The 22,890-nt window shown below is 43.3% G+C and overlaps 1 protein-coding gene across 1 annotated transcript in view; it reads right to left on the reverse strand.

Annotated features, from left to right (window-relative positions):
* Window positions 1-6,337: 6,337 nt before the first annotated feature.
* The window catches only part of POU1F1 (POU class 1 homeobox 1), a 367,881-nt gene continuing 351,328 nt past the window's right edge, over window positions 6,338-22,890 (reverse strand). Inside the window, exon 7 of the mRNA XM_069637356.1 lies at window positions 6,338-6,551. Coding sequence (XP_069493457.1) covers window positions 6,338-6,551 — 214 coding nt within the window. The remainder of the gene's footprint in view (window positions 6,552-22,890) is intronic.

Here is a 22,890-nt window from a genome sequence, read left to right on the forward strand (position 1 = left end):
TCTTGATGCTGTCCTTTGCTACTGAAAAGGTTGATGCCTTAGTCTTTCCCTTTATAGATTTAGCTTCCTGCCTTTATTCCTTGGAGGGGTGGGAGAAGTTTGCCTTTTGTAATATCGTTTTCCCTGCTCCTGCTCCTTATTTTCTATTGGAATCCATTCCATGTTTTCCCTTGCACTTCTGCATTTATTTCCATTGATTATTAGGTATGGTGTACTGTTGTAGCTAGCTCCTGTGTGAATGCCTTTGTTTTCCTCACTATTCTATAATCACAATTCTTACTTGCCCCTTGTCTTGAGTCTTATGTATTTAGTTATCCTCCACCCATTGCTGTTATAGCCTACTGGGTCCCTGTTTGATCAACAGGGTTCGTGGGCTCACTGACATTCTAGTGGTATTTCCAGTCCTCGTGAGTACTGTTTTTAAGTTCTTTATTTCAATATCATCAAGAGTGTCAGCTCACAGATCATGTCCTTGCTTGCCCTCTACGTGGGTTTAGCACGGTCAGTATCTGTAATAGCAAAGTGGGTAAGGAGTTTGCCGACTTTCCTTTCAGTCATAAGGAGGTTCTAAGTGCTTACCCCACATCCCTTTTCATATATTTGTATTATTGTTTCACTCAATCTGCACTCCTGGGTTTAGTATACATGAGTCTTGATTCTTGTGTGCACGTAGTTTGATTCAAGGTATTTCACTGTGCGATTTTGTGCACATTTCCCTTGCCATATTCGCTGCCTTTGCACTCACCTGATTAATCCTGACAGAATGACCAGCCCAATATTCCCATTGAATATGGCAAGTTTAAGAAAGAAAGGCAGAAAGGCCTCTAACAAGTTTGTACAGAAAGCTTCCCCTACATTTACCTGTGACAATCAAATCACTAGTTCTGACTTAAATGAACTCCTGGTCACGAATGGACATTTATGTGCAGAGTATTTTTCCCACAGGATGGCCCATCTTACATTGCCTGATCCTAGTTCTGTCTTTCATTCTGACCCAGATTCAATGTCAGCACAAGCCTTAGCAGCAGAAAACAACACACTGTTAGGCTTATTACACAAGAGTACCTCTGTAGTTGAACCCCATGATTCCAGTTGTGCTTCACCTCAGATTGAACAGTTTCATGATACAAAGATAAAGAATGGAGGGGTCCCTTGCATAACCTCTGTTTTCTACCCTCAGTCTAAAGCATACTCCTTTGCACAAGTACATACTGTAGCCCCTAATGCCAAGAGGTCTGAGGTCAATAGTTTGCTTAAGGAAAACACAGATCAAGTTGGTAAGGGAAAATATAAATCACAGAACCTGCAAGCAGTAGATGACAATGTACAATCAGTGAACATCCAGATTGCTAGGGCAGGATCCAGCCTTGATGCCACCATGCCTCCCCCTGTGCCTACTGATAGTGATGTACAGTTAATGAAGGGCATGCTAAAAGCTAAGCTTGAGGAGTTAAGACAAGAATTCATTTCTTTACAAGAGGAGAATAAGACCTTGCAGTCTTTACTGAGCACACCTCAGACTTTATCTGTTGATGTTGATGAAGTGAACACTGTTCAGCCCCTGAGTGCAGAGACTTCGGTAAACCCTGATATTTGTCAATATGTAGGACCTATTGGGAGTGAAAGTCTTTCTTCTAGCACAGCGCTTAATCTGGGCACAGTTTCTGACAATTGTCCTGCTGTTTGTCCGGGATTGCAGTTAGCTGAAGATTTACTAGAAACTGGTTTCCAGTGTAGCAGCTCGTCATAATCCTGAGCTAGCACACATACAAGCTTCTGATTTCCAAACACAATCCACAATGGTGGCATACACAGATTCAGTTACTACAGTAGGCTTAGACCCTGCTCTTGATCCAGCTGCTGAGACTGAAGTAGAGGTTCAAGCTGATGTGGAAAGCGATGTTACCTCTGGGTTCACTCTTCCTTCTGTCAACTCTGATCACAACGAACAGTCAGAGACAGTACAGCATTCATGTTCTGATGGACTCATTCTACAGTATACAGAACCAAAGACTCGGCAGGCGATTCCTGAACTGTTGATTGTTAATCTGCCACTTTCAGAAGCCAAGACAGAGGAATGGACAATTGACGAAATCCTGATTAACAGAGATTTTACTATGGTGATTCCTCTGGTTGATTTTGACTTCTACAAAGGAAGAGACTCTGAGTCACCCACTAAGGAAAGTGACTGCAAGGGTACAGCCCAGTCTTTGGCTACTGGTGCCAAGGAGTCTACTGCCCTAAAGGTGCCCACCATTCCTGAGCCACAAATGTGTCTGTCAACTTCTGAGATTTCTGTCTGTCCCCCTACAAACATTGACTCTTCTATGATCCAATCCACAGCCCTGCAGTCATCTTTGGCACACGTGTCTTCAATCAATGAACCGCTGCCATTTACTCAAGAGCCTCCACCATGCAAGTGGTCAGTCCCAAAGACCCTGACATGTTTGGATTCAGCTACCGAGATTGCTCCAACTTGCATGCCTTCAGCCTCAAAGTTTCCTCTGGCCTGCCTGTCTTCAGCTACAGTGACTCATCCAGAAGATCATCCTTCAACCAGAGAGCCTCCGGTAGTCCATCATAAGTGCATGTCTTCAGTCCCAGAGCCTACTGCTTGTTTGCCTTCAGTTCATGAGACACCGGTATCCTGCTTAGTCTCGCTTCCAATATCAGAGATATACCTGTCTACACCATCAGATCCTGCTGTATTTTCTACCGCTCCAGAGAGTCCTCCTGAATCCCAACCATTTACTGCCGATGAACGTCCAGCATGCCTTTCTTATGCTGCAGGGGGATCACCAGAATGCCTGCCTTTTATACAAGACGATTCTCCCAACTGCTCCACTTTAGCATCAGAGCCTACTGAAGATGCAGCATCAGAAGTTGAGACTTTTGCCAGCTCCCGCTTTAGAGTCATCAAGTTGGCCGAAGTGATGGGTCAGAACCACTCACCTAGGTATACACAGGGAGTGGTGCAGACCGGTGTATCACCTGCAGGACTTATGCAACAGAATTCCGCCAAGAAGCACCAGTCGAGTGCTAGCAGCCAAAGGAAGGGAATGACTGCGGCAGTTCAAGATGTGCCTGTTATTGCTCCTGCTGCGAGTGTGCCTGATGTACCAAGTACTGCGTCTATCACTTCTATCAGTACGCCAAATGTCCCTGCTGTCGTATCCCACGTGCAACAAAGTGGCTACACAACTGTCACCAGGAGGACCAGCCTCGTACAATCCATTGGACTTCCAGGCCTCCAAGGAGTAGAACATGTGCAGGCAAACCTTAATCACTTTCAACCACAAGCCTTTTCCCAGATGGATGACAGAAGAAAATCCAAACCTCTACCTCTGCCGCCACCTTCTTTAATTGCTGAACATAAACATTTCCTGAAGCCTCCCGCATGTCCGCTCCCAGAGACCGAGTTTCCTGGGCCTTCCAACTCGGCTTCAGATCCTGCAAGTCCTTCATGCCTTTCCTCAACCCTTGAATATCTTCCTCACCAGACGCCTGCCTATGACGTTTCTAGACTGCAGCCTGATTTATGCATTCCAGTCCATCTGCCTTTGCACATAGGCCACCATTTCCATCAGTGCCACCTCCAAAGAAAAGGCACTCCCATCATGGAAAGAAGATGTCTCGTGCGGTTGGCGGGCGCTCGAAGACGGCCGTGGGAGGGGGTGTACTGTCACGGCTCGCTCCCTTCGCTCCCGTTCCCATCACTTGGGGGCATGATTTGGGGTTTATCCCCTACTGGACTTTCCCTCCGAACCTTATGCTACAGTGCTGTGATGAATTGGGAGCGCTAAAACCTTATTTTCCAAGTTACTTCCCTTCCGGATCTATTCCAGGTTTTTGGCAGCCAGCATGCTACGTTAATCTAATGACTATGCTTCCCAGAATGCCTGGCTCTCTGCCTCACCTCCTCCCTTGCAGGACAAGGTTGGGTGGAGGATAGGCAACACCTGTGGCGCAGGTGCAGCAGGCGGCACACCTGAGGGGTGTGCTCGTTAAGGAGCTTTAAAAGCCTCAACTTACTTCATCCAGCGCTGGTCATTGTTGCAGTGTTCCTGTTGTAACTGGTCCCTTGTTCCTGGTTCCTAGTTTTTGTGCCTGGTTCCTAGTTCCTGTTTCTTGTTCCTCTGCCCTGGATTTCTAATTTATGTGCTTAATTGATTTCTGCTTCCTAGATTTCCCTTTCTGTCTTCCTCTGTCTGCAGGCAGCCTTTCTCAGTGCTTTCCCCTTTGATGCAGCCCAATTTGCCTGTGTTCTCTTTTTCTTGATGCTGTCCTTTGCTACTGAAAAGGTTGATGCCTTAGTCTTTCCCTTTATATATTTAGCTTCCTGCCTTTATTCCTTGGAGTTGTGGGAGAAGTTTGCCTTTTGTAATATTGTTTTCCCTGCTCCTGCTCCTTATTTTCTATTGGAATCCATTCCAAGTTTTCCCTTGCACTTCTGCATTTATTTCCATTGATTATTAGGTATGGTGTACTGTTGTAGCTAGCTCCTGTGTGAATGCCTTTGTTTTCCTCACTATTCTATAATCACAATTCTTACTTGCCCCTTGTCTTGAGTCTTATGTATTTAGTTATCCTCCACCCATTGCTGTTATAGCCTACTGGGTCCCTGTTTGATCAACATGGTTCGTGGGCTCACTGACATTCTAGTGGTATTTCCAGTCCTCGTGAGTACTGTTTTTAAGTTCTTTATGTCAATATCATCAAGAGTGTCAGCTCACCGATCCTGTCCTTGCTTGCCCTCTACGTGGGTTTAGCGCTGTCAGTATCTGTAATAGCAAAGTGGGTAAGGAGTTTGCCGACTTTCCTTTCAGTCATAAGGAGGTTCTAAGTGCTTACCCCACATCCCTTTTCATATATTTGTATTATTGTTTCACTCAATCTGCACTCTTGGGTTTAGTATACATGCGTCTTGATTCTTGTGTGCATGTAGTTTGATTCAAGGTATTTCACTGTGCGATTTTGTGCACATTTCCCTTGCCATATTCGCTGCCTTTGCACTCACCTGATTAATCCTGACACAGGCATCCAGTGAACTGTTTTTCTTGGGTTGGCCTTGTTCCTCGTACGAGGCTCCCAAACCATCCAGATGTGAATCTCATGCTCACCAAAAATTGCCTGTTTTCTGGTCTGTGATTGCCTTTAAGCCACATTTGGAGACTCTGGCAGTCCTAGCCCAAGACAGACATTAAAATACAGAAATATTGCCCCTTCTTCAAAAACATCTCCTGTTTAAGACACTGAGCAGTCACTGCTCTATAATGAATAGTTTCTGTCTACTTGAAGCTTCTCCTAAGAGAACAGTATTTATCCTCTGTCCAAGGTCAAGAGAGAGGCACTGATCTAATCATGACTTCATTACATTACCCACACTTTATTCCTGCAGAACTTCCTCTCATTTAGGGTGACTGTTGCATTCCACAGAGAGCAGTGATTGCTCGTCACGGCCACCGTGATTCTAAGGTGAGCTTGTGACTTTGCGCTAAAGAAGCATACTAACCCAATGGCAGCATGTACCGCAATATCCACACAATCTGCAGGCCCGATGGGCAACCCCTTCCTTTCCGGTGCACCCTCATTCAGTAACTAGGGTAGCAGGCACATTCAAAACTGTTTGGCACCGGGATAGAAATCCTTTGCGTCCAGATCGCTGGTTGAAGCCTGACCAAGATGGGCTGTGATCAAAGAAGTTTCCCTAAGAGTTATTTTGATTGACTGGTCCCTTTGTTCCAGTCTGCTTTCAAAGTTAGTGTGTGTTCGGGTCAGCTTGCTGGGAGGCTATTAGAGAGCCCAATTCGGAGGCCATTCTTGACATTGAAATGAAATAAATGAGCACCTGGTGCCTTAAATGAGGGTGTACATGACGAGAGGATGGATGCATCAAGTGTCACTGCATAGTGGTGCCTTCTTTGCAAGTGAGAAAAGTAAGAATAGGACTTCCTTCATCCCCTATAAACCAATGGTTTGCACCAAATGTCTTGAATCAAAAATATTATTTGTTGGACTTTTGGAAAACAGTAGGATGTACGTAAATTCATTGATTTTTTGAAGGGATGGGCGCTCACCTTTGCATAAAGCCCTTTTTTGGTTTTTAACTGTCTAGTCCGTTTGCTTCCAAGGCCAGGAATGATTGCATTCATACCAGTATACGGGACAACATTTGTAAGCCATAGCGAGGAGGCAGTTTGTGACACTCGAAATCCAGACAGCCACTGACATATAAGTGCTAAAGTGAGACGTTTCAGACAGCATTGCTTTACAGTGCACATTTCCCAAATAAATGCGGATTCAATAGCTCAGTCCATTTGCTTGTGACGACTTCCGGTCATCTGCATTCGTGGTGATCCTTTGTGAAGGTGCTGAAGCTGCTCTGGTGCAGGCTCGTCTTGACCCTTTTCTCGCGTTGCCTCCGGTTGCAAAACCAGACCCGCACCACTTCTTTCTCCAAGTTCAGTCCCTCTGCCATCCTCATTATTTCCTGCGAAGAGGGCTTGCTTTGTTCTCCAAAGTGCGCTTCGAGTGCCTCTTTAGCAGCAATACTGTGAAAATCAGAAAATATGCGCATTTTAATATGTCCAACAGACCAACAAAGGAGCACTGAAGCAAGGAATCAGAGCGACGACAGACAGGTGGCACATTTCTTTGAGAAGGCATTTCATGTTTCCTCCGAACTCTATAGAGGATTGCAATACAACTGATTTCTGGAAAGTCTACGGCCAGTTCAGCTCAGGATAAGATGCGGCTTTTGAAAGCCTATCCATTTGTACTATCATATTTCAAATCTATGTGTCAACTCTTTTATAGTGCACATTTTTCATTTTCAACATTTGTACATGTTCAAAAGCATCCAATGTCCCTCCCCTTATGCTGCGTAATTCGAATTATTTATCTCTAATTCGTCGCATTTGTAAAAATGATGTAAATGAAAATGGCCCGTGACTGTTATTGAACAGCTTGCTCATATGCTATGGTATTTATGACGCGCCTGTACACAAGTGTTTCTAGGCGCCAGAAGACAAGGGAGGGAGGACAGAGGGAAGACAAGACGAAGATCCTACCAGGCCAGGTGACATTCGGACTGTGCAAGTGCGACAACGAGAAGTGCAAGGGGAAGGAGGGGGTGGAAGTGCAGGGGAGAGGGTAGGGGGAAGTGTGAATAAGGGCAGCATGCTTGCATGCAAATCCACTGATCTTCTGTTCTGATCCAATACTTTTTAATGATGCTTATAGCCCAAGATTAATTTAAAAAATGAGATTTAAATATTCCTGTCTTAATGCAGGCTAATTTCCCTCATTTTAAAATATCTGGCAAAAAACAATCCACACGTACAAAAACAGACAATGAAAAGTGAATCTGCAACTGGTTGGTGGCTTACAATTCAAATATCTGCTGAGCATTTGCAAGCTTCCATATGACTCCTTTTTTTAAGTATTATGTTACTCAGCAGGAAGTGAGGACACATTATTGATTAAGGCACCAGAAGCCAGATATAAATGCATGATTATGTTTGGTTTTATGTAGCAAAAACATAGCTGAGAAGCTACAGAGCACTGTTATGTTATCATTATCTGTACCGTGCACGTTCACCCCAAGGGGCATCTTGGCACTAGGACTTAGACAAACCCTCCCAACACTCATAAGCTAGAATAACATTTTGAAAGAGCGCCGGAACAGAAGGTGGTTCTCAGTGCTGCTAAGAGCAGTGGGAAGGTTGTTCCAGAGCTTACTGTTGAAGCCGAAAAGGCACGGCTGCCAACCCTAGCAAGATGGCGATTGCGTCCCAGAATATAGGACAAAAGCTTATCTTGGGGAAAGTCTGCCCCTTGGTGATGGTATGCCCAGTGGAGCAGACAAAGTGATTTAAACTGCATCCTTTTGCTCACTGGGAGCCAGTGGAGCGAGCCAAGCACTTGGCTAATGGGAGAGCCATAAGGGGAAGAAGTGGCAACCCGTGCAGCCAAAGCTGCAGCCCATGTGACAGACCAGCAGGCTAAGCAAGTAAGAGAGCCTTACAATAGTCTATGCGACTAGTGACTAGCTAGGCAATCGCCAAAGGCTGCAGGGAGGCATGGCAGACATGGCAGGACCCTGCGAAGCACCTTCAGCAAAAAATGGCCCGTCTTACAAACTGCACTAGCCAGGGGAGTCATCGGCAGTGAAGATGATAGACATACACCCAGAATTCTTACCACAGTCACTGCAAACAAGAGGATGCAATATTTGTATTTATTTTTAGGGTGGTATATGACAAAGTGCTTTCAAAATGTACAGAGCAATGGCACAATTGAAATGAAAGTCTATAACATGAATGGATCAGTGGAACAACAGGTGGTCCTTAAAATGAGAGTTAAAATGAGGTTAGGAAGAGAGAGAGAACAAAGAGGGAGGGTAAGTGTGTTCCAGTGTTTGGGGGCAAGAATAGTCAAGGAGCAGAAATGACATTGAGCACAGGGAGGAATGGGTACAGACAGAAGAAAAAGAGACTGTGATCGGAGGGAGCAAGAGAGAAAGTAGAAGGAGATAAAAGGCACCCCATGAAGGCATTTGAGCACCAGACAGAGAAAATTAAAGAGTACGCGTGATTCAAATGAGAGCCAATGGAGCGATGTGAACGCTGTGGAAATAGAGTCGCGAGTAGAGAGGTTGAAGAGTGAACGCATAGAAGAATTATTAATGGAATGAAGCAGAGCAAGATGAGTACCAGGTAGACCAAGATGTGGACTGGAACAGTAAAACAGACAGGAAAATATAACAGAAGAGACAAGAGTTTTAGTACAGTGGAAAGAGAGGCAGGGACATCTTCGAATATTAAAGAGGCGAAGATGACAGGGATAAGCAGTAGTAGACATATGGGAAGAAAACGTAAGAGAAGAGCCGAAGATTGCACCTATATTCTGGGAAGAGGGGGAACTACAAGATAGAGGTAGTGAAGAGCACCAGAGATTCAAGACAAAAGGAGAGTCAACAGAGAGAGAAGAGAACACTCACGAATGAGGGAAGAAGAAGATAAGCGTAGAGATTGTTGAAACAACAGAAAAAAGAAGGGAGGGGAGTAGAGGAGGTGAAAAATTGAAAGATGATAATGGTTCTAAGAGTATATAGGAAGAGCAGATGCTGTAGTTGGACTGTTGGAACAACAGAAATTACAACAGAAAAAGAAGCAAGGGGAGTAGAGGAGGTGAAAAATCGCAAGATGATAATGATCAGAAAAGTATATAGAAAGAGCAGATGCTGTATTATTAGATAGAGAGGAAGAAAAGATTACACCAAGAGAAGAGCCAGAAATATGAGATGAAGGAGTGGCAATATTAGAAAAGTAATATGAGTTGAGAAGGGCAAAGAGAGGAACAGGGGAATGAGTCATTGCGTGGTTGAAGACTGAAATGACCCAAGAGGATCAGAGGAATATCAGAAGGAAGGAGAAGAGATAAAAGGATATCAAGATCATCCCAGAAGGTATTAACAGTGTCATGGGGCCAATACATTACAAGAAAAGCCAAGTGGTATGGTTTGGAGAAGAGAGAATATTGATTTTTGGAGGAGGAAAACGGAGGAAGATTACTAGGAAAAGGAGAGATAGAGCAGGAAGAGTGTTATAGAAGACCAATACTGCCCCACAACCAGTCAGGTGTGGGGGAGCAGGTTTAAATAGAAGTGAGGTGTGAGGAAAGGGCTGCAGGAGTTCTGCAGTTAAAAGTAGTGAGACACGTTTCTGTGATACACAGAAACTGCAGGTTAAGTGGAAGAAAAGTATCAAGGACATAATGATATTTGTTGCAGATTGAAGACACATTTCAAAGAGTCAAATTAGGAGAGAAAGGGAGATCAGAAAGAGGAAGATACATAACATTATCATTGCTACGAAAGGAAGTGTGAGTAGGCGTTAGATGAGAAGTATAATGGAAAGGGATAGGAAATTACATAGCTAATGAAGAACAGAGCAGGATTTGGTAAAGACAAGAAAAGTCAAAGAATCTGGGGCAGAGATGAAGAAGTTGGAGTTCACATGGTAACAGGAGAGAAGGTTAGGAGAAGAAAGTAATGATGGAAAATATTGGGAAGAATAGACAGACAGCTGCAGACAGCTAAGAGCTTTGCCAGACTTCACCCTGGAAATTATATTAATGTCTTCTGGGAATGAAGGGTGGGCCAGACGGTGGCGTGGCCAGCTCTAGGTAGGCGAAAGGAGGAGGAGAGTCCACAAGGAGGCTGATCAGTGCTGCAGCGTTGAGGAGGCTATGCGCAGGCATCTCAGTCGCAGCAGTTGATGTGTCTTCCAGGAGGATTGCATTTCAGAACTCTGTGCGTTAGTGCTGCCATAGATGAAGCTTCACCCAGGGAGGGAGAGCAGTTATGAACTCTGCATGCTGGTAAAGCCACAGATGAGGTGTGTCCCAGTAAGGTGACAAGGCGCAGCACCAAGGAACTCCCTCACTTGTCTTAGGTGCAGACAACTAAGGACTTTTGCCGGACTTTGCCCAGGGCTTTGGCCCAGAAATTATGTTAATGCCATCCCAGAATGATGGGTGGGTCAAAGGGTTGTGTGGTAGGCAGAGGGAGGAGGAGTGGCTGCGAGGATACTGATCAGTGCTGTGTCAATGGAAAGGCTGGGAGCAGGCATCTCAGGAGAAGTAAGTAGGATGTCTCCCAGGGGAGTTGCATCTCAGAACTCTGCACGTTAGTCCTGCAACAGATGAGTGGATGATAAAATAAGGATAGATTTTAAAGTATTGAATGTTTTGAGTACAGATAGAAGGATTTGGAGAGAGTGGATACAGAGAGCTGCAGGCAGAATGTATATGCTAAGGAAGGCATGGTGGAAACCTATCCATGTCAGGTGAGGGTCTGAGTTGTTCTTTGAAGAGATGCCATTTTAGCTTCTTTCTAAATTGGAGATAATAGGGGAGAAAGCTGATATAAGGCAGAATGTTGTTTCATATATGCAGTGCATTGTTGAATAAATGCTTAATTTTGCTAGCGGAGGGTCAGTTGGCACCTTGCAGTTTTATCCTCCATTCTGACGTGAGTCTTGTGTGAGATGTTGCAGTTGATGTAGATTCCTAGTAATTGCCATGGATTGTGGGGTTGGGGATACAGCCATTAGGTTTAATGCCATTAAGCCAGGTCTTGATTTGCACATGTTTTATACTGTTGCAAAGATGGATGAAGTCTGTCTTCATTGGCTTAGGTTTCATGTATACTGTGAACATCCCATCTTGGAAGAGAGTGAGGAAGTGGATGATCTGAGCTGGAGATGCATTTTGGTGTCATCTGTATATTGATTGATCTTTCATTGGCGCTGTGCTCTCCAACTGGCTCTATGTAGATATTGCAGTTGATTGGTCAGACGATAGTTCCATGCAGGACTCCACATGTCACTGACTACCACTGTGAACTTCTGGTGCACATCTGGTAGAGCTTGTGGTAGTTGGTCAGGCAAGATGAACACCAGTTGTGGACAGTATATTAGAAGCCCTTGGTTAAGTCTAGGATTTGACAGTTGCTAAAATGTCAAACTAGCATGCAGTGAGTTCCCTTGGACATCTGTGACTTACATGGTAGCTGCCACAATGCAGTATTGTGCTCCTGAAGTTTAATTTATAGTATAGTTGTGTAACAAGCAATGTTGGATGATGCTGTAGTGCAGTTGTACATGGCAAATAAAGAGCCAGTGGTAGATGTGTCTGCAGTTGGCAAAGTCATGAGGGTTGGGTGTGGGTTTGTTGAGCTGAAGAAATATGTCTGGTCTTAAAGGTACCAGGGAAGGTGCCTTGTAGGAGTGAAGTCTTGCCAATGTTGGGAGAGGTATGTGGGATAGTGATTTCATAGGGGAGGATGAGTAGATATCTTCTCAGGAGGTAGCTATGATGGTAGATACATGAGGATGATTTCATTAAAACTGGTCCACCTGGGAGTGTTGCAGAGTGTAATCTATGGCGAAATTATGGTTACAGGTGTATTATCAATGTCAAGCCTGATTGTGTCAGCTTGAAATGTAGTGACACTTTATAATGTGGGTCAAGTGTCTTTTCCAGAGTGTCTTATGTTGTTTCTGATCTCCTGCGTTAAGTCCACTTTTTCTATTTTACTCTTCCCTCCATATCACTACACTGACAACTGCATGCCACCTTTAAGGCAACGAAATTGGAGCCACAATATTATGCGCCATACCCTTTGAGCACTTAAAGGTTTTTCTGTCAATGTATGGTGGGATCTGGTAGTGGTTTGATGTAGTGCCTGACACCTTTGAAGAGTGCTCTGCTGTGGGTGGTGACTTTGAGATTATAGCTTGATAGTAGGGAGCTTTGAAAGTGATATGAGGTTTTGTGGTGTTGAGTATAGGATTTTCAGAAGGTTCAGGGCCTCATGTAGATGGGCTTTTCTACAAATGTTCCCTTGTTTGCTCCTTTCTTTTTAATGAATGGTAAAAAAATGAGATATGTATGTTGTCTTGCAGCTGTACAGACTTAGATTATCACACAATTATACCAGAGAACCCCGGGAGAAAGATCCCTGATATCAGGCACACCCAGACTCTTCTGCACAATACACAGCTTGTCTGGTACAGTTAAATACAGGGTTTATGGTTAATTATCCTAAACTAGAAGGAGAATCCCCAAAGTTAATGCTGCATAGATGATAACCCTTAATGCTTATTTCCTTTTGCAAAAGAAAACCGAATTTCTATACATAAAACATCACATTCAACACAGAATCATTTAAAATGTTATTGGCATCCCAATATTGCCCAAGCATTTTCATCAGGTTTGACCCATGCCAATTTGATGTCCAACAAACATTCAGAGACATGATATAAATAGGCTGACATTTCAATGTGACACCTCTGCCCAGGGTGAATGTCGATGTAAAAAGAATGTATGTATGTTCATTGAGTGCTGATTTGCTCCTGTTTGAAGAAAGATTTTCTGAATATGGCACATATGTAGCTCCATCCATCACAATTAGGGTTCTAAACAATAGGGCTTCCCGGGTCTCAGTTCTAAGAGAGCCTATCTATTATTACGGGCTGGGAGGATAGCCCAAGGGCAACACATTTGTCCTGGAAGCAAGACAATGCAAAGCAACACATGTTTCAATCCTGGTCTCGCACTTAGAAACTGATCTCCGGTATTAAGTGCGTTATAAAAGAACAATTATTATTATTATTATTATTATTATTATTATTACTGAAAGCTCTTTTAGCTGCTCTTCAGATATTTCATCTAGGGTAACCCCTAATTTCTAGTTTGTCACTGACTAATATTATGACATACATCATGATCATACGTAGTTGCAAGTTAAGCGTTTCATAAAGACACTAACAAGAATGCTCTTTTACAATTTCAGAGTCATCACATCTGATACGTGAGAGAGATTCTTCCTTTTGGTCACTTTTTGAGACTATAAAGAATCAGCAGTACAAAGGAAATGTACGAAACTGAGGCTAGTGCTGAAAAAGGGAGGAAGGAACTAGGAGGTGCCTTCTGACTGAGACTTTGCTGGAAACCATTGAGGGCTTCTGTTGGCTCCATACCAGTAAAAATCAATTCAAAGTGAGGGTGAGACTTCTGCAAACAAGATCATTTTTGCTCTCTAGCCACCATTTTTCTTTTTCTTATTAAGTCACATAAAGAGGGGTGGTTTGGGAAGGTGATACCAAAATACACTGATTAAATGAGAAAAGTAGAGTGCATTCTCGCTGCATTTAAAAATCAAGTGAGATTTCATTTACGTTCAACCCAAAATACATTTTGAGCTGCGTGTGCATTGGTACAGATAGTATTTTATGCCATCTTCACACAGGTTTTTCTAAATCATAACCTATATGTATAAAACACTTGGGTATGGTTACGTACTCAGCTGCTGCAATGTATCAGTGTTAGGTTGCGCTCTGCTGTCCAAATGGCAAACTGCACCTCTGTGCGCCATTCCAATTCAACAGCAGATATAATTTTAACAAACAGAATGTGCACGGTTCAATGCAGTGTGTGAAACCTGAGGGTGTCCTCAAATCTACTCTCCTTGGATTCTCTATGCAGGTGGCCAGGGCAAGGCCATCACTTTTGGATCCTGCCCCTAATGGCGGACACGCGAGGGAGGACAACCTGAATGGAACGTCCGTGCAATTGGAGGTGGGATGCCCTTAGGTAAGACATGGAATTCCACATCCTCCTTTCAGGAGGGAACCCCTATCCCAGAAGTGGTTATGGGATATTTTTCATCATGTTCCCTTGCCTTTGAGAAGGGCTGGAGATATTATCATCCAAGATGTGTTAGAAAAAGGAGGAAAATAATTGGGGATGAGGTACCTTGTGACAAAACAAAGTATCCCCTTTATCCTCGACACCAGCGTAACCCTCCCCTGACCTTTATGAGTCATTAAAGAGCAGTTCCCCTTTATTCCCTTCTTGGGGTACCTAACAGCACTGAAACGAGGAAGAAGCAATTGAGAGTTATGAACATTACATACTTTCCCCACTCCAGTACTGAGACAAGGAAGAAGCAACTGAGAGTAATAGACACCACTAACTCTCACCACTTTGGTACTAGGATGAAGAAGATGCATGACGATCAGGCATATCCTTGTAATCAGAGTCATGCAGCATTATTAGCAGATGCACAATGCAGGTGCATATGAGAGCAGCAGGGGAAGAGGAAGCCAAAGCAGAAGGAGCTGTGCAGGAACGCGAGAAGCTGAGATGCCGACCAAGATCCTGGGAGTCCTGCTGGTGGGACTAAGCAGGAAGGAGATCCCTCGGAAAGAAAGGCAGGCAGCAGGTGCTGCCGTGGAGCAAAGGTAGAGCTGGGCATGGTAGCCGGTGTATGCTGAACGAAGAACCCAGCAAACAGGCTTTCCTGCTTGGCGGAAAGCCAGCAAGAGGAGCTGCCAGGTCCTGGTAAGTTTCGGGGACACTGGAACCATCCGGGCGCTCCAATGGACTGTGAATATAGCAGCGGCCAACGAAAGTAAGCAAAACTTCACTTATTGAATTGCATATAGAATGAAACAAGCAAAGCTGCATTTATTGAATACCGAATTGAATGAAACAAGCAAAGCTGCATTTATTGAACACCGAATTGAATTAACTAAGCAAAACTGCACTTATTGAATACCGAATTGAATGAAACAAGCAAAGCTGCATTTATTGAATACCAAATTGAATGAAACAAGTAAAGATGACTTTATTGAATGCCAAATTGAATGAAACAAACTTAGCTGCATTTGTTGAATACTGAACTGAATGTAATAAGCAAAAACTGCACATATTGAATACTGAAGTGAATGGAAAGGCAAAGACTATTAATTTTGAATATAAGTTGCATGAAACAGCACAACTACTAACATTGAACATCAAATTGAATGCAAATAACAAACTTGCTGAGATTGAACTATGAACTGAAAGAAAATAGGAAATTAATTTGAATGAAGGTCTCTGACTGCAGAGGTGAAGTCAAGGCTTAGCAAGTGCTTGTTGTGGAACTGCATTTGAGAAACCACTTATTTAGTAAAGATGTGGAGCTGCATTTACGAAACCACTGGTTTAGCTGAATATTGAACTACCCAGAGAGAGCTTGAAGTTCCTGGTTGCATGACCTCTAATGGGTGGATCGTGCAATCCAGCAACTGCGCCCAGACCAGAGAACTCCCACATGTTGACTAATGAACCGCTGAAAGCGAATGCAAAGTTCCTGGTTGCGTGATCTGTAATGGGTGGACCATTTGGTCTAACAAATGCGCAAGACCAGAGAACCCCTAGATGCTAACAAGGAAACTTGCTATTGTGTTAAAAGGAAAACCACCATTGGTGCATATAAGACTTGCCGAAGGGAGGCCTGAGCTGTAACGAATTGTTGAAACTCAATCTAAAGAACAAAGCTTCAAGATACTTCTTTTCTTGACATCTTTTGACATTGAATTGGGGAAAGGAACCCTGAGACGTGCTGCCCTGGAACTATAATGAACTTGAAGAAGGGCATCCTGACATTTATAACGGTGTGGAACTTTGTTAATTCAAGTCCAGAAGAAGGTAAATTGAACATTGTGTTAAACTGGTTGACTTTTGGGGAAAAGAGGCTGAAGAGTAAGCCTGAGCTGGAAATAGTTCAGAACTTTCCTTTTGAAACACTAATTAGTTTATGGTTGACATCCCTATGCATTGGTTTCTCATAGTTGTCAGGGCAAGCATAGGTTTTGGACACAGGCAGACCTTTTAGTGGAACTTACTGACCCAGACTTTCCTTAGATTCTTTAGGTAGGGAAATCCCACCTTAGCATAGGCGAAGTTAGGCCTCACTACATCCTGACATTTTCTTCAATAAAAGCCTTTTGTTATATATTGAATCTGTTCTCTGTGTCTCCTTCCATGATGTCAAACTCACAGAAGTCACCTTTACCTCCCATTCTCGCATACATGCAGAATAATTTCAAGTTACTTCTTTCCAACCCCACTTCACTACACACAGGGCATGGCGGTTCTAGTGTCAATGAACAGTTAATTGCTGGCGCAATATTTCAGTCTCTAAAGAGTGAAACGCTGTAGGACAAATGCCTCCCCACCAGAAAAAACTGGAAGTAGGTGCTGTAATTATGCGCTGTAATTATGCTACTTCGCAATCTTTTGCCATCACAGGGACTCTGCAATGGACACTCTGCAATGGAACAAGGTTGACAATTACGCGTCTACAAAGACACATCATAGACGCCTGTGTAACTGATGGATTAAACTTAGATACTGTTCTTATACTATGCATACCTCTAATTCCTTCTGGTACAAATATGCCTTTCAAATTCAAAAGAAGACACTTTCCTATATGTTTAGTCTTTTCCATGGCCATTAATAAATTACAGGGGCAGACTTCTGTCAGAATCTGCCTATACTTTCTGAAACCTTTATTCAGTCATGGGCAACTATATGTTGCTATCTCAAGAGCCCGTTCATTCGGCTCATTAAGTGTTGTATCTGAGAATAAAGAGATTGTTAATGTGTTTACAATGAAATATGTGAGTGAATAAATTAATAAATGTGTGATGATGTTTAATTAATAACCTATAATATATGCTAGAACGGTACAGCTAGTCTCAGTAATTTGTTCTGTGGCGAGCCAGAAGAAAGAGTTGGACTAAGTTGCACCATTTTTAAGGTTTTTAATAATATAAAAAGAAACACTCCTACCTAACCATATTGCTATGAGGGAAGTTCCCTGCCTAACAAAACTAAAAGTAAAGGTGCTTGTCAAAGTACAAAGAAATAGTCCTTAATCCAAATCCTAATATCTAACTGGCTCACCCACTTAGGAAAACTTAACAACAACAAAATAGTAGACCAGAGCAATAGCCTGGGACCTTGGTTTTGCCTGGCCCAACACTTGGATTGCTTTTCCATGAAGAAGGCTTTTTAAAAGTTTGTCAAGTTCTTGATCTCATTCCATAAAGTTCTTCAATTTCTCACAGTACAGTCCTCAGCCTCTCTGCAGGTTCTGTATACCAGGTTTCAAGTCTTTACATATGTTTCATATGGTTCCTTTTTTTTCAGGAAAAACAAGGTTTTCTTGATACAATTCCACCATTTCTTACTTTGTGCTTGACAGTCTCCTTGTCTTGTTTTTAAACACTGGAACCCTCCCGGTTCTTGCTCCTCTCAGTTCTAATTACTATGTTTTGTGTTTCCAGGGCTCCCCAATGACCTCTGGCCCTCGGACAGACTATTTTTAGCAGGGCCTTGGTAGGGCATCTGCCCATTTGGATTTTCTGGGCTCCTGTAATCCTTGTGGCTTCTTCAGCCTCGAGTGATAATGTCTCTTGGTTTGTTAGGGCTCCCCAAAGCCCCTGGCCCTCTGATAGGCTTGCTTTATCGGGGCCTTGGTAGAACGTCTGTCCGTTCGGGTTTTCTGGGTTCCAGTAACCCTTGTGGCTTCTCCAGCCTTTGGTATCACTGTCCGCCCCTCTGAATGGTGTTACCTCTTTGACAGTATTCACTTCCCTTCCACTGCTCGCCTCAGCAGCTAACACACTTTTCCTGCGAAGCGTGGGGATACAGACCCTATGCTGTGGTCTGGTTTTGGCATCATTTAACGGTGCCCAGGCCCACCACAGCTTCCGTGTGGTCATGCCACCAGGTGAGACAGTTGCTTTACCATCGCCCTCTCTCTCACAACCTTGGCTTCTCTGTCGGTCAGGTTGCCAGCCGCCCAGCATCTGGCTAGTGATTTACTCACTCTCCCCGCTACCGCTATCTACAGTCTAGTGTGGCTCTGCCCTTCTAGGACGTCTTTCCGTCAAAGGCTCACCTCTGCATAGGACTCTCTCTCTCCAATTCCAAGTTCCTTGTGGTTTTATGACCGTCATCGCAAACAAAAGGGGTGCATCTTTCCTCTTTGACTATGGAGTTCAGGCATGATCCAGCATTACATCAAGTCAAAAAGATTGAGGAAATGTCATAATTTGGTGGATTCCAAATAGCAGTAATAACAGTCTTTCCGATTCTCATGTAGGCAGACTATATACTCTGGACTGGGAGTTCCTTACTGGAATGGGAATACTTGTCCCCAAGAGAGGAGCCACTTCCAGTGCGGTCCCACTTGGCCAGACCCTTAGGGGGGGTCTTGCTGAGCATGCTCACCCGCCAAGCCTGAAAGAGGGTGGACAAATAGTCCAGATTCGTCACAGCACAGAAAGCACGTTGGACTGACTGGCGGAAGGCACAGGAGGAGGGTGGATCACTTAAATGCAAACTTTTAGATGCAAACTACAGTTTCCAGAAGAGCTACTTTTGGAGATCTTTTCTTAACAAATCTATGGGAGGATATAAGCAAGTGCATTGGCAGTGATGTTCTTGTAAACTGTTTGCTCTTGTAGAGCTGCATAGTCTCAATTGTTATTGTCTAAAGTTGTTATAATTGCATATCTAATTACAGCTAGGACTAGAAATAAGGATAGTGTAAAATTACAGTGTACGCTCTTCTTCTCCAACTGGGAAACTGTTTAATTTTGCAGCCGTGCAGTTAACTTAAAACAATTTTTGGATAAAAAATTCAAATGGTTCAATTTGAATACACCCCTCCGAGAAATTTTGGAAAGATAATTCCGAAGATGATGCATCTCCGTCTGCCCATCAATTGCCAATAAACTATAATTTTACACAAATTACGTTATCCTACGGGTCAGTTGTAGTAAATTTAGGATTTTGATCCCTGCCATTTAGCACATTTTACAGATGTTGATCTCCCAGCTTTTCCGGTGGGGCCACAGAAAACTGTGAAAAACTATAATGTTCTAAAGGTTGCCGAGTAGCTGTGTCTTTATTCGCTTAGGTGCATTGAAAGATAGGGAGGTTCGACTCAGTCATAGACATTTTCTCGCTATACTAGTAACTGCTTTTTTTTAAATCTAGGACTATGGTATCAGTGATAGTCTCCTTTGTACTTCAGTTTGCATTGACTAAAATGTCTAAAAGGAAAGCCAAATAATTACCAAATTGTGAAGGGTCATACAGAGGAGACTATCACTGAATCCCATATTCCTGGATCAGTAATTTTAGTCATGGTCTGGGAAAGCTGCACCCTGGTGGCTGGGGCTATGGTGGACGAAGTAGGCAGTTAGTAGCGTCAGCTTTGGAGGTAGGTATTGTGAGCCTTACCTTTCATGTCGAGAACTGGAAGCAATAGATGGAAACAGTTTTTAAATCTGTTGAGGTGGACATCTCTCATGAAGGACCAGGGACAAACAAAGGTTTTTGGAAGCAAGTGAAGGCGGTATGAGGCAGGCACAGGACAGCCAGGCCCGGTCAGGGGGTGTTTCTTAGCAGCTAGCCTTTGTAGGGGGCCACCTTGGCCCTGCCGGCTCCATGGGAGAGATGCTATTAGCTTGGCACACATCCAATCAACCTCAGGTGGAGGCAGGCATTCGGCAGGGCTGCAGGACAGTGCATCAGGTAACCTCATGGTGGCAGCCATGTTGGGTCAGGGCTCAGTATGGTGATTCAAGGGCCTGGGAGGCCTTACCTTATATTTCCTTTTAAAAGTGGATATGTCAAGTGCAGGAAAGAATGCACACTAGGCTTTCTGGCATCCCAGGCAGCAGTTCTCGGTGTTAATGGCCAGACAGTGGTTTACATGGAGAAAAAAAGGATACAGACATGGTTGCATTTTTGAGCCCCTATGATATGATCTTTCTATAGGAGAACTGGGCATTACGACTCCACACATAAACACATCTACCTACCAGGTGAAGCCTGCATGATTGCATGATGTAGCAAAAATATAAGAAATTTGGGGGGGGGGTTATGTATATTTGGTTCAACTTTACTGAATTATAAAACGGAGGAGGATCTCCAATGCATTATGATAAATAAAGGTAATCAAGAACGTTTTTGTTATATTTATGTAATTCCACTTCTGCTCAGAAAAAGGAAATTCAGATGATCAGTCTGCAGACTTAAATTACACACAATCTTAGTTCAACCTGCAGTCATTCAAATCTCCCCACGTTGATTTTTGGAAGTGATTTTAATCTGAATATTGGAATTGGACTGAATGCCAGTCTTTGTGATGCTGAGGAAGACATATAAGAGTGATTGCATTACTGGTAATAGTTGATGAAAGGTTTGATATGGAAGGTTTTAAAAGGGACACCGGGTTGCTAAAATGGGGCTTTAGTCTCCGTAGAAATATCTCCAATCAGCCAGATAAATTAACCGTAAACTTGGGAGAGTGTCCTCAAACTTTGATTATTTGATTGTTCCAATCTCCAATTTAACTCCCGTAAAATATATTATTATTAATTCTGCATAGAAATTGATAATATCCCACTGGATCTTTTTATTAATAGCAGGGAAAACCTTCGAAGGGGACGGCCACAAATAGAAATAAGGTACGCTCAGGCCACGCATAACCAAAGGTCTCCCTGCTGGGTCAGAATTGACCATCCAAAAATGTGCAGACAATAGAAGATCTTGAACACAAGGACATTAATGTTTGTCTAGTAGCTGTAAGCAATTGTGAATACATTGTCATTTATTTAATAGATGAATAGTGACTATCAAATCCCTCTTTGAATCTAAAATATCTTTTGTCTCTCAGTCTGCTGCCCAGAGCTGGTTCACCCCACTATGTCAGATATTAACAAAAGGGCTCCTCGAAGCACCCAGAAATCTCCTGAAAATGTATTGCGTTGTCTCCATACCAAAGCGGAATTATGAGCATGAATTTACGAAGGCAAGCTCTCTGAGAATGCTTGGGGGTGTGAGGGGAATTAGGGCAGTGTGCCAAAACAAAGAATCATAGCAACCTTTAGGCAATTGAACGAAAGTGATCCTTCCTATAATAACCTAGCCAATCATCATGAAGTTCATGTTGTGGCAGAGGAATAGTTCAATTCATTTAGCAGTATCCATAGAAGTCACTTGGCTATTAAATTTGAGATCCGGCATAAACATGCATGGGTATAGGAGAACGGCGATGAACATGCCACTTGAAGGGATCATGACATTTTCAAAGCAAGCCCTGGCCCCTGATCTATTTAAAACATGTTGCGATATTTGGACAATAGTACTCTGAAAAACCTTCAATACAGTAGCAGTAATAGGGAAACACCTGAGATATTGTCCTGTTATTGTTCCCAGAGATACAAAGGAGTGCACATTTCTGTCAAACTATTTTCAACCAATTGCACTACTAGAGAACTCAGCAGAATTATATGAGAACATATCCTAAAATGTTCCAATATGCGACTGCTTTCTTCTTTGACACAAATGAGTGAAGGTCTTGCCAAAGACTGGGTAAAGGAAATACATCAAGAAGAGTGATTTCAATTTTCTTAAGGACCATTAGCCTGCCACTCATTTATCATGTGCTTCACATGCTGGAATTCAAAATAAAAGTCCCTCAAATTCAGAGGGTTTTTAGTTTCCGTTGCACACCTCTTTTTGGCTTTGTTGATGGCATGTTCTCGCTTCAGGATGCTGAGTTGCTAGGTTGTCGTATTCACTTGGTTTGCTCGAAGGGCCTTGGGTTGTCTCACACAGTGCTACACCTGGAGGGCACTCTGCCAGAGATTTTTAGTTCTTGAGAGCTTTTAATATGAACTCTGCGGTTCTGGCACCCAACTCAGCCTGGGCCAACAGAGATGGTTGAGGGGTCCCCTCCAAAAGACACCTCTAAACCCCTCCTCCACCTTCTGTTCTTGTTTACTCTCTGCTCTAGGTCCCACGTTCATGCCTATTTTACTTTCCCCCTCAATGATCCACAATGACCTGGCCCACTTCACCTCCCCTGTTAGCTTTGTATCTTTGCACACATTTCCTCCTGCCTCATTTTCTTTGGAGGTATTAGACTGTCTGCCCTCTTTGGCTGTTCTCACTTTTTCTTCTACCCTCCTTATTTCTGCTGTTCAGAGACGATCTTTCTTAGACTCATGCATTTTTCTATTCTTACATACTGCTCTCTACTTTTCATTCCTTCTTATCCTCTCTTCCTAAGACTCCACTTCTTTTCAGTGTTACCACCTGTCTTATTTACTAGTCTCCTGTGAAGGAATTTCCTCTCTGCTTTCCAGTGTTTTACTTTTTAACTCCTCCAGGTGTCCTCCCCTGCAGGTCTTTCCACTCTCCTCTTTTTCTTTTTCTCCCTCCTTCCCACCTCCTCAACTTCCACGTCTCCACTTCTGACTCCCGCTTGCCCTCTTGCCTGTCCTCGCTCTGCACTGCTATTTCCTTCTGCCTTCCAGCAACCAAACACAACGTGAGGCTGTTTAAATAAGAGCGACACCCTTCAAAGGACTGCAATGATGCTCCACGCTCAGATGTGGAGTCTCTGGCGTCAAGTATGGTGATTGGCTGGTCAGATTTGAATTGTCCCTTGCTGCTGTTCCTGATTGATTT

Source organism: Ambystoma mexicanum, chromosome 7p (genome assembly GCF_040938575.1).
Source record: "Ambystoma mexicanum isolate Mex_15411 chromosome 7p, UKY_AmexF1_1, whole genome shotgun sequence".
NCBI lineage: Eukaryota > Metazoa > Chordata > Amphibia > Caudata > Ambystomatidae > Ambystoma > Ambystoma mexicanum.